Source organism: Chrysemys picta, chromosome 15 (genome assembly GCF_011386835.1).
Source record: "Chrysemys picta bellii isolate R12L10 chromosome 15, ASM1138683v2, whole genome shotgun sequence".
In the NCBI taxonomy this organism is placed as follows: domain Eukaryota; kingdom Metazoa; phylum Chordata; order Testudines; family Emydidae; genus Chrysemys; species Chrysemys picta.
Window position 1 is genome coordinate 26,924,390 of NC_088805.1, and position 12,372 is coordinate 26,936,761.

Genomic DNA, 12,372 nt, shown 5'->3' on the forward strand with positions numbered 1-12,372 from the left:
AGTTCACACCCAGGTGTGCAGGCCCCTGGCAATAACAAATCCATCTGGAGCAGCGCAAGCAGAGATCAGGGATCTGAAGCCTATTAATTTCAGTGATGTTACAGCAGGGAAGAATTTGGTCCATTCCATTTAGAAAGCAAAAATCTTGCCAGAGCCCCTTCCAGGAGCTGAGCCACTGTGAACTCAAGATGATTTTTATAGACTAATTTTGACTTGCCAGGCCAGCAGATGGAAATGTGTGTGTGACAAAATTCTGATGGTGACTCCGGGGCAAAATTGGTCTCAGTTAAAAGCATCCTCTCCTAGGTGTGTGTAGGCACACACACTGTCTCTACCCTCAAAGGCTCAGCTGCAGGTGTCTTCTTAGTGCTCTGACTCCCCCTGCTGGCCAGCTCTTGCCCTCTGCACAATCACTTCCTGCTTGCAGCAGCAGCCTTGGGTGGGACAGGAAGGGCTGGCTTTTGCAAGCTCTGCATTGCTGGCTGAAGCAGCTTCCTGCTCTGTCTCCTGTGAAACTGAACTGTCGCCACCAAAAATGCCGGTAAGGGAAAGAGCCGCGTGCAGTTCTACAATGCACCAGCTTCTGGTGTTTGCTTGTGTTGCATCTTGCTGCCCTGTGAGAACAGGCAGTGGCTCTGGGTTGCTGCTAACCAGGGAAGGGCAGGAAAGTGCTATGGGGATGCTAGGCCCCGGGGTGATAAACTGGGCCTCTTTGCATCTTCTCCCTTCACAATCTGCAGCCCGGCAGTGGGGTTTAAAGGAATCGGGTAGGTTATTAAATGTAACAACATATCTGGGTTTCTTTCCCTGTTTAGAAATAGGAAGAAGCTGAGTGAAACTGTAGCTGCTGCTGTGGGAAGTGTCACTTCTACTGAAAAAAATGGGAACTTCCTTTTATGGCAATAGTCAGCAACAGTGAAAACCCCACAGCACTAATAATGGTCAATGTCTCCTGCAAAGGATTTTGCTTCATATAGGCTTGTGGATGCCAAATCACTTGGCTGTGATTTTACACCAGGGGTCGGCAGCCTTTCAGCAGTGGGGTGCCAAGTCTTCATGTATTCACTCTGATTTAAGGTTTCGTGTGCGAGTCAGACATTTTAACGTTTTTAGAAGGTCTCTTTCTATGAGTCTATAATATATAACTAAACTATTGTTGTATGTAAAGTAAATAAGGTTTTTTAAATGTTTAAGAAGCTTCATTTAAATTAACATTAAAATGCAGAGCCCCCCCAGACCGGTGGCCAGGACTGGGCAGTGTGAGTGCCACTGAAAATCAGTTTGCGTGCTGTCTTTGGCACGCATGCCATAGGTTGCCTACCCCTGTTTTACAATTAGATTGGGTGGGCAGACCTTTGTTGATTTAAGTGGGGCTCTGTGCAGATGAAGGGGTCTTCTGTGCTCAGAGAGCCAGTAGCATGATTGGGGCCTTTACATTGCAACTTCATCCCAGTTTAGCTTGTGTAACTTTCTTTACACAGCGTTCCTAAGGCTGAAAGGCACTGTTGTCCTGCATCACTTAGCTTCATACTGAAATAGAGTAGAAATATATGATGATTGCCCTCACTCAAGCCCCCCCCCCCCCCCCCCCCAGTCCACTACAAAACCTAGGGACCAGGTGAGCCTTTCCAGTCACTAAAAGTCTTTGAAAAATTAAGAATATTTCCTTGTTTGATAAGCTAGGGGAATTATAGGTGAAAATTATTTTCATATTAAAATATTTAAAAAAAACACAACAAAGAAACAACCCCCCCCCCCCCACCAACACTGGGGCTTTAGAGTATCTTAAACATGTATTCTAAGTGCATGTATATTTTGGAATAACCCTCCTTTATACAGCATTGGCTCGTATTGCAATTGTCAAGAAAAACCTTACGCACCAAAGTAGAATATGACTCTTAAGGTGCGTGCACTGACATTTTTCTGGAAAGTGTCCACTGTTAAAGCTTCACTGGGAGTGGAAATGGAGAGGGATATGAGCATTTTTACCACCATGTCTTTGAGACCTGCTCTGAGTTAGACAACATGGTGATGAAACACACCCGCGGACCTGGTCTACGTTATAGCATTCACCATTATTGTCACTGGTGAGACTATGCCTATGGCAGTTCCATGGTAGGAGTTTTTCCCCCCAGAATGTTACGTAGGCCTAATTAGCTAGGTGAGAAAATAGCAATGGACTTACACAAGGTATGGTTGCTGGATCATTATTAACTGGATAAACTGTGCATCCATCATTTGGAGGAGATGTGTGGGAAGTTTGTGTAACTTTATTCTTTCAGGGGAGAAAAATGCTTGCTTTCTTTTTATCGTTTACAATCAGCCTTCCTCTTTGTTACAGGCTTATCACTCCACTTTAATGGACTCTGATACCAAGTTAATTGGGAACATGGCTTTGTTACCCATTAGAAGTCAATTCAAAGGACCAGCTCCAAGGGAAAGTAGGTTCCCAACACTCTTTAAAAGCATTATTTCCATATTTGCATTTGTTTGTTTGTTTATTTATTTATTTTGCAGTCCATTCAAAGCCAATCTTAAATGCTGCACTAGGCATCTCTTTGATGGATGTTTCACATGGGTGATCTGGAGATGGTTAGAGAACTGTTGTATAAACATTATATAACTGAGGCTTTTGAATAGTTTTTGTGTGTCCAGTTCTCAGAGTGAGGAAGGGACAGATTAGAAACGGGGGTACTTCCTGGTGATGGAGGAAAATGGCTCTCAGGTGGCTGTTGATGCTGTTGCATTGGGGTTTGCTTTTTCCTTGTGCTGTGCCATTTATCTGAGACATTTACCCTTCCCCATCCAAGCCCCTGAGTGAAAAGGAATCCTTTGATCTAATTTTTATGATGTGTCCCTCTCAATTGCTGTTTAAAACACCGTTAAGCTGATTCCAAACTCTACTCAATACTGTCTTGTGAAATTCTCCCTTTTCTGTAACTCTTGTACAAAATTATTTGTAGCTTTATTGCTTCTGAATTGTTTTTTTTGTTTTGTTTTGTTTTTCCTTTTCACTCCATCTTGTTTTCCCCTCCTTCTGCCTCTGGGAATTGCTTTATTCAGCTCCAAATAGTATTCTGTCTCTAGCCCTTGCTTCTGTTAGGCATTTTATCATCTTGGGTCTTCATATGTCACTTACACTCAAAGACAGCAGTCCTGTAATTGTATCCATATGCATGCATGTGGAGCTCCACTGATTTTAATTGGCCTCCCAGTAGGTGCAAAGGTCTGCCTGCACAGACCCAATGGTGGGATTGGGGTCTTCAGGGACCATATTTTCATATGCGTTTACACAGCATCTAGTGGAATGGAGCCTTATTACTGTAGTGTCTAGGGACCAGCCAAGATCAGGGTGCCAAAGTGCTAGATACAAATACCGAATCCACAGTCCCAAGAGCTTGCAGTCTAAACAGACAGGACAGATGAAGGGCAGGGGAAAGGGGTGTAACACGTAAGCAGAGTGAACAGTGTGATGTGATCAAACATTTGCCCTGATCTTGACTGGGGCTTCCGGGTGCGCTGCCATAATAAATAATAATGTGATATCTTCCTGGTGTATCTTCAATGGTGAACACATTTGATTTGTTTTCTCTTTAATGCCTCCAGAGTGCATAAGCTTATAAGCACTAAGGAGACCCTGTTGTAGTTTTAAATACATTCCATAATTCTCTTGGTTTTGGTGTTTAATTAAACCTAAATTCACTATTTTCAGGCTAGTTCCTGCTGCAGCATGCAGCTGTCAAGATTCAGAACTGTGGGTTGTGGGTTTCAGTAGGTTTTTAAATGGTGGTGGGGCATTACCTAGAGCCTGTTATAATAATTGGATACTGCTTCAATATTTTCCCTCCTGTGAAGTCTTTCACAATGTCTCATGTCCACCTTGCAGCATTACAACATTTGAATTTGAAATGGGAAAACATCTCGATTCAGATGATTCTACAGCTCTGTTAAGGAAACCCAGAGCCTGCTGAATATAATGTTATGAGATCATTTGCTCTGTAAATTTTTAAAGAGGAAAGTGAAAGTTTTTTTTTTTTTTTTTTAATTTTCTGTTGTATTTCAGAGGAGTTTATTTTCCCAGAACTGGTCTCAAAAGGCATTTTAATGACAACCGAACCCTCATTATTTCCCACTAATGACGGGAGACCTATTGAGAATTACTGGATTATTGCCCATAATGGAGTGAGCAATTAGGATTTTAAAAATATCAAAGCTGCTTGATCGTAAAATTTATTTTGACAAGTGTATACCTTGAATTCATTGACACTTCATCTTATAGTAAGTGTCCTGTAGTACATGCTGCTGTGTGCAAGTAATGAGGCCATGGTCATATGGGATATTACCACAGCACTTACTTTCCTATTAAATCTTTGCTGGGAAATGGCAAGAAACCACTGCGGCTTTGTTTTTTGTAAGAATGATTGTTTTTGCAAATGAGCGAAATGAAAGATAGTGGTATTATTTGCTGTAGGTCTCAGCAAATATTGCTCATCTGTTTCCATCTTTAATGGCGAGTGATGTTCTCTTTAAGTGCTGCCTAATTTTCCCATTTCCCACCTTTCTTGCTAGCAAAGGACACAGATATTATAGATGAAGCCATCTACTACTTCAAAGCAAATGTCTTCTTCAAGAATTATGAAATTAAGGTAAGAAATGATGATTTAAGATATTAAAACCCTGTGCACAGAATAGTTATTGGAGTGTGGTACCCTGTTGAAATGTTAGAACTACTTCACTGCAATAAGCTTAAAGTTCTGAGAATTTGTATATTTTGTATGTCGTATATAATGCAGGAAACCGTTTTTTTTCTAGTTAAAACTATTTTTAAGTAAGGTAAATGTGTCTCCTGTGCTGTCAATGTGTCTCTTTTATGAACATAGGCTGAACATGTGATTGTTTTTATAGCTGCTGACAAATGGCTGTGGCTTCTGCTTCCTTTTATTTTGCAGAATGAGGCTGACAGAACCTTGATCTACATAACTCTCTACATTTCCGAATGCTTAAAAAAGCTGCAAAAGGTAATAAAATGGAGTTGAATTTAAGCTGAAGGAAGAAAATACAATAAATGGCAACAAAAATGTGCCAGTTCTGCTGATTTGCCAAGGCAGCGTGGAAACCCAGATAGGCAAAACGCTGTTGTTTAGAATGTAATGCTTCAAAGCACTGTACAACATGGGCCCTCACACCCTATTTTTGATGTGGGTAAGTTTTTACCTCTCTGTAAAAAAGGGTAAGTGACGTGCCCGAGGCCATAGTGAGTGAGTGGCAGGAATTCCTGACACCCAGTGCTGTGCTCCTCTTATTGTTCCCTGGCTCTCCGTTCCCCAGTAATGTTGATAATTCTTGGGTCTGTAATATTCTCACATGGACAGTATGTTTATAGCAGGTCCTGCCAGCACTGCCATGGTTTTAGCTCCTGTCAGCATTTCCATTGTAAACCTTTATTTTAATGTTTCAAAATTATTTCCTCGCCCCCTTTTTCCAGGGGGTTGTAGCCAGGATGAAAGAGAGCATGAAGTACTGTATAACCTTCATCTTTCTAGCCTCTTTGCTTCTTGCCTCTTTCTGTCCCTCCCCACCTATCCAAATACCACTGTTAGTCATCAGCTTCTACCAGCTTTTCCATCATCTGCTCCCCACCCACTCCTCAAATCTGAAAGCACCCAATTCAAGTTCACCGTAATCTTTCCCTTCCCTACATCTCTCCGCTCTTTAACTTTCTCTTCCTACTGCGTGTCCCATTTGGCCTTTGATTATATCTGTGCACAATACCATTGAAGCTGGTGGGGGTTGTGCATTCATGTCTGAAGAAGAATTTGGCCACTTTATTACATTTTAAGGCTTGTCTATGCAGAAAAGTTGTACTGTTTTAACTATACCACTACAGCTAAAGGGGTTCAAACCCCCAAGTGTGGACCCAGGTATATTGGTATAAAGGTGCTTACTCCAGTATAGCTGGTCCTGTACAGGAAGGGAAATAAGCTATATGGTATAAGGCACCTTTATCCCAGTATAACTGTGTCCACACTAGGGGTTTACTCCTGAGGGCATTCTTAAAAATTCTGCACACAATATTTTAACATTTTGCAAAAGTTTATTTGTCAAATAAATGTGGAGGCTCCAGCATGGCATTGGGGAGCACAGGCCACTGGCTGCACAGAAGTGGGAGATCTCTCTGCAGCTCCCCCGCCCCGGGACATGGCTCAGTAGTGAGGCTGCACCCAACCCTGACACAGCGCTAGGATTGAGCCTGCCCCAAAAACACCCCAGGGCCCTGCCCTTCCATGCCAGGTGCACCAGGTGTGGGCAGGCAGGCTCAGCCCAGCAGGATCCAAGTGCGGAGGGGCCTAGTGTGGGGGCATTCATGTGTGGGTTGAGAGGGTTCTGTGTGGGGCAGTCTGGGTGCAGGAGGTGATCAGGATGCATAGGGGCTTGTTGGGAAGGTTCTGGGTGCAACAGTAATGGGACTCTGCAGGGGGGTCCAGGTGAAGGTGGTTGGGGCTCAGTGGGGCAGGGTCTGGGTGTGGGGGGGATAGAGCTCGGCAGGGGGGTCCGGGTGTGTGGGGTTCAGCGGGGGGGTCCAGATGTTGGGGGGAGTGGGGCTCAGTGGGATAGGGATCCAGGTGCAGCTGGTTGGGGCTTGGTGGATTGGGGATCTGGCTGCGGATGGCTCGTTGGGGTGGTCAAGGTGCAGGGGGAGTGGGGTTTGGCAGGGTGTGGGGTGGGTTTCTGGGTGTCTGAGGCTCAGCAGGAGGGTCTGGGTATGAGGGGGTCTGGATGCATGGGGGTTGGGCAGATGGGGAAGCAGCTCCCCGTACAGTGATCCCGCCCCCTGTAGCTGAGGAGCGATGGGTGGGGAGTTTGCAGAGCTTCCTGCAGCCTGGGGAGAAATCTGGGGGTGGGTCTGACCCCGGTCCTGGATGCCATGCAGGGGAAGAGGAAGTCCTGTCCTCCCCAGCCCAGTCGGGACTAGCAGCTGTGCCTGGCACAGGGTAGGAGCCACCAGCTGGGTCTTCCCCAGTCCCGCCTCTTGCCCCACAGTGATTTACCTCTCTGCCGGCTGCCCTGGTCATCCAAAACATACTGCTGGGGAGGGTCGCATGACTGCCTTTGTGGCTTCCCTTTGCTTCCCCGTCAGAAAATATTTTTTTCTGCGGGGAAGCAAAGAAATCTGGGGGGGACAAGAATGCTGTGCATACGCAGTGCCGCAGAATTCCCCCAGGAGTAGGGGTTGTACAGGTATTAGACCAATCATCAATCCCAACTGCCAGAGCCACAGATATTCCAGGAAGCCTCTGATGTAGAAGCAAGTGTACAGGGGCTCTGTACTCTATAAAGACCTTTCTCATTTAATTAGATAGATACATAAGGACTCTTCAGTACTTTCTCCTCAGGGAAGCCCTGATATGTATCAATATAACATTTCAGCTGCACCAGCTTGTGTGTGTGTGTTTTGTTTTTGTTTTGTGAATGATCTCTCTTGTTTGGTTCTTCCAGTGCAATTCGAAAGGCCAAGGAGAGAAGGAAATGTACACGTTAGGAATCACTAACTTCCCAATCCCCGGAGAGCCTGGCTTTCCACTCAATGCCCTCTATGCCAAACCTGGCAACAAACAGGAGGATGGTAAGAATAAAAGTAGCCATGTGTCTCTTAAAGCCATGCTTTGGCCTGCAGTTCACAGCCTGGATTAATTCTGTGGCTAAAGCCAGAAAAATGACTATGTAAAACAGCACCTTCTTAATTGATGGTTCTGCCTCCTGTGTGTACTTGGATTGAAATCTGCTGACTTTAGGAACAAAAATAGGGTGTGCTTATTTTTCACTTCTACTAGCCCTGTAGAGCCAACAGAGCTAAGAGGGAGGGAGCTGGACCCTATTCTAGCTCTGTCAACTGAATAGCTAGCTTAGTTCCATTTATAGGGCCAAATTCTGCTCTTATGCTTGTATGCAATGTTGTTGTAGCCATGTTGGTCCTAGGATATTAGAGCAACAAGATGGGTGAGGTAATATCTTTTAGTGAGAGAGACAAGCTTTCAAACTTGGAGAGCTCTTCTTCAGGTCTGGGTAATCTTGGAAGCTTGTCTCTCTCACCAACAGAAGTTGGTCCAATAAAAGATATTACTTCACCCACCTTGTTACTCTTATGCTTGGACAATCCCACAGAAGACCATAGACATGCAGAGGTGTAATTGCAGGCAGGACATAACCTGTAAAATCTTTACTGCTAATACATGAACCAAAAAGATCCCTGGTTGAGTTACTTTTTTCACTTGTAAATTGAGCAAATTTACTCTTGCAGTCAGAGTGACTATAAATGTGGAAATCCACAATGCTCCTTTCTATGCATTTTGATTCTAACACAGCTAAGCAAAGCAGAAGAGCAATAATTGGTAGCGTTCAGATTATAGCTAAGGAAACACTTACAGAGATCTCATACCTGACCTTCAATTAAAATTGTAATGGAACAACAGAAAAGCAAGTGCAATAATACTATTGTGTTGACTTTTGAAGACAGATGTTTTCCTAGAATACTGATATGAGTTCCGGCTGCCACTGAGCCTTGTAGGTCCCTAAACTCAGCACTTAAGGCTACGTCTGCTCTATCAACTTATGACCGTATAACTATGTTGCTCAGGGGTGTGAAAAATCCACACCCCTGAGCAACAGTTATATATAGACCTACCCCCAGGTGTAGAAAGTGCTATGTTCACCGCCTCCCATCAACATAGCTACCACCTCCTACGCAGTCGGGAGAAGCTCTTCCTTCGGTGTAGTAGCATCTTCACTGAAGCGGTACAGCTGTGCCACTGCAGCGTTTTAAGTGTAGACGTGCCCTAAGTGTTTTTTTTTTTTTTTTTTTCTTTTTCTCCAGCCATACGCACTACTGCCTCATGATAGGCATCCGGACACCACAGCCCCAGAGCGATTCACCAACTGGGAAAGATAGGTGTTTGGCTGCCTGTGTCTGATATGGGGGTCCCATCTGGTAGGCTGCCTGTGAGCACCACTACTGGATCAGGCCCCCCACGCGAGTTCACACAAAATAGCTGAGGTTGGGGGAAGAAAAGGAAGACCTCCCTTATAACCTTTGACCTAGTGGATAGGGTACTCACCCAGGATGTGGTTGAAGTCTCTCCTCTTTCTGAGGGAGAGAACGAATTTGAACAGGGACCTGCCACCTTTCAGATGAGCGTTCTAACCACTAGGCTAAAAGTTATAGGGGAAATTTCTGCTGCCCACCTGGTTGTCTTGTTTTGGGTACCCCATGCAGCATAGGTGACCAAGCGCCTATCTTCCACTGGTTCCTGGATTGCTAGCAGACCTAGGTACTACCCTGCATCCCAGACTTAAGCACCTGAGAGAGAGACAGGGTTTAGCACACACCTTTCAGGTTGGTATCTTCAATTGGCTAGCTTAGATGGCTCCCTTCCTAGCATGGTGGCTGTTGTGGATCACATTTGTTAAGACCCCTTTCTCTGACCATTCATTGTATAGGAGTCTAGGCACCTAATGCGGGCTTTTTGGATTGCAGTGTTGTTCTTGTGGTTTTCTAGGCACCTGAAAGTTAGACATCGCAGCGCTCAGTGTTGCAACACCTAAGTACCCTTGTGGATCCCACCCTAAGTGATTTGCCTAAGGTCACATAGTGAGGCAGTTGGCTGGATAGAATCTGACCTGGTTCTAACCCTGTGTATTTCAATCTGTATTGGTATATGCTCTGTTTTAGAGGTGATGAGGGCCTACTTGCAACAGCTGAGACAAGAAACCGGTCTTAGGCTTTGTGAAAAGGTGTTCGATCCCCAAAGTGACAAGCCTAGCAAGGTAAGATGCCGTTCTCAATGACTGGGTGGTTATTTATCCCAATTACAGGCTGTCTTTCTTTTATGACTGGTGGACGCTTGAGGCACGCTCCTTCTTCAAAATGTTAACCCCAGAAATAATGTAACAAATCATGTCAAACTTGGCTTGGGTTGCTATTTAAAAGGTGTGTCAAGTGTAGACCAAGGAGTTGAAAGGATAGTTATGGAATGCTTGTCTATGGCAGGGAATGCAGTAGAGCAACAAGGGGGAAAAAGGAAAAACAGCAGGGAGAGATGGGGGAGAACCTGTCAAGCAAGAATCCTGAGACTTAAGGGGCTAGTGGAATAGTGAAAAGCAATTAAGACAAACATTTGTAATGTGATATGGCAGCAAATGCCAATTTAGGCTGCACAGGTAGAGGCATCCTGTTAAAGAGCAGGGCTGTAACACTTGTTGGTCCAATCCTGTGAAGTGGTGAGCACATCCTGGGAGCTGAGAACCCACAATTCCTTATATTGAATTCAGCAGGCGTTCAGGATACTCAGCATCATTCAAGTTGGGTCTGATGTGATCACTCCTATGTGGGAAAGCCCTTCGCTACGGATATGAGTAGCAAAAATAGCTAATTGATCCATCAGTTCCTGACTGGCTAGGCAGACATTTGCACATAAGCAAGAGTAACTTTACAATTATCAAGCCAATTTATTTTTCAGAATTATTGCCTACAAGTCACTGAGGATTCAGCCACATGCCATATCCACAGTCTTGACTTCATCTGCTTTTGAGTCAAGTGCAAGACAATACATTTTTTAAGTAAATCTTGTGTGGGTTTTTTTTTTTTATGTTCACTTAATTCAAAAGTGACTGAAATGACTTCTTACATTTTTTGTAAAAAAAAAGTTGGACTGAGATTAAGAATGAGACTCTTAATCCGCTTTTTTTATAAGTAGTGGAAAGTAAAGGCTTAGATCGAAATGATCACCTCAGCCTTAACTATGAGTCTGGGACTGCAACTCTATACTACAATGCGTTGACTTAATCCACACTTTGGGGCTAATCCTGCCTTCCTTGCACATCTAAAACTCCAGTCGAAGCCAGTGGAGAAAATTGGATGTGCAACTAATGCAGGATCAGGTCCATTACATCTGAGTTGGTTTTAAATCCTATTTTGTTTTGCCTCAATCTTCTTACCTGGAAATTGCTACAGTATATCTTCTGATCCCACTGTATTTCTTTCCCTTAGTGGTGGACCTGCTTCGTGAAGAGGCAGTTCATGAATAAGAGTCTGTCAGGACCTGGGCAATGAAGAGGCAATGAGATACAATGTTAAGCATTTTGCAGCAAGATGTATAAAATATTTTGCCTTTGTTTCATATACATTTTATACCAAGGAAGAATAAGTGCTTATGAGGAAAAGCTGTCAGTCTGCGGGGGAAGATGGAACAGAAAGCCATTTGAGTACTGTACGCAAATTATGTTAAGCTGGTGCTTAATAAAAAATGATTTCTAACATGCTGTTTCAGATCAACGCTGCTTTGTTATTTATTGGTGGGTACATATAAGGTAGGATTTGACTTAAGCCTAAACAGAGATGTGTAAAGGAGCATCTAAACACTCTACTGGATAGAGTACTGAGATCTATGTCCCTGGTCAAAAGGCCACTCATGCTGTATTGTAAAGCACAGTGAATTTTACTCCTGTATCAATAAACTTAGCTTATATTTCAAGTGATAACTGCTTTATCTCTTATGAATGTAGATAGCTTTAACAAAAATCAACGCTTTATTTGTATTGCAGTAGTGCCTAGAGACCCCAATGGAGACAGGGGCTCCATTATGCTAGGCACTGTACAGACTCATAGTCAGAAATGTTCTCTGGCCTGAAGAGCTTACAATGTAAATAGACGAGACACCTATGGGATAAGAGGGGAAAGAAGTACAGGCAGGTGAAGTGACTTGCCCAAGGTCACGTAGGAAGTCCGTAGTGGAGCTGGAAGTAGAATCCCAGGATAAAATCCTGACTCCAGTGAATGAGGCCAGAATGTCACTCTGCATTTTAGTCCAGTACCTTAGGCACCAGTCCATGCTACCTCTCACTCTAGAATGCCAGCCTTGCATTGAGAAGTCTCTCTTCTTGATTGGAAACAAAATGAAAGACATATGGGGCCTGATCCTGAAGCTTTGTTCAGGCTATACTCCTTTCAATGAGATTTTTGCCTCACTAAAAAGTGTAATATGTTGTTAGAATGATTACTGTGTCTATAATGTCACCCTGTGGAACAAGGTGTAATTCTAATATGGACTGCAAGCTGTCACAGTGACTAGAAAGTTGCATTACGGTAACTGGAGATACAGGTGTGAAATTCTATTAGATGTAAAAGGGACATTTTACATGGCAGCCACGTGTTGTGCGTCTCTCACTTCCCCTCCCCTCTTCAATATACACATGCCTCTTCCTCCATCTCTGCTAGAATGTCCCACATCAGGCAGGGCAGCAGGAAATCCCCTCCGCCCTCAAAGGATCTAATCTTTGCCACCAGAGTGCTGCTGTGGCACAGGGAGCTGAACGGTT

At 44.0% G+C, this 12,372-nt stretch overlaps 1 protein-coding gene across 1 annotated transcript; it reads left to right on the forward strand.

Annotated features, from left to right (window-relative positions):
* Positions 1 to 380: 380 nt before the first annotated feature.
* ARPC3 (actin related protein 2/3 complex subunit 3) lies at positions 381 to 11,313 on the forward strand. Its single transcript, XM_005298672.5, has 7 exons — positions 381 to 541; positions 2,342 to 2,441; positions 4,570 to 4,646; positions 4,950 to 5,018; positions 7,498 to 7,624; positions 9,728 to 9,822; positions 11,045 to 11,313. Exons 1-7 carry the CDS (start codon positions 536 to 538, stop codon positions 11,105 to 11,107), a joined length of 537 nt encoding a protein of 178 aa, XP_005298729.1. The 5' UTR covers positions 381 to 535; the 3' UTR covers positions 11,108 to 11,313.
* Positions 11,314 to 12,372: the final 1,059 nt, after the last annotated feature.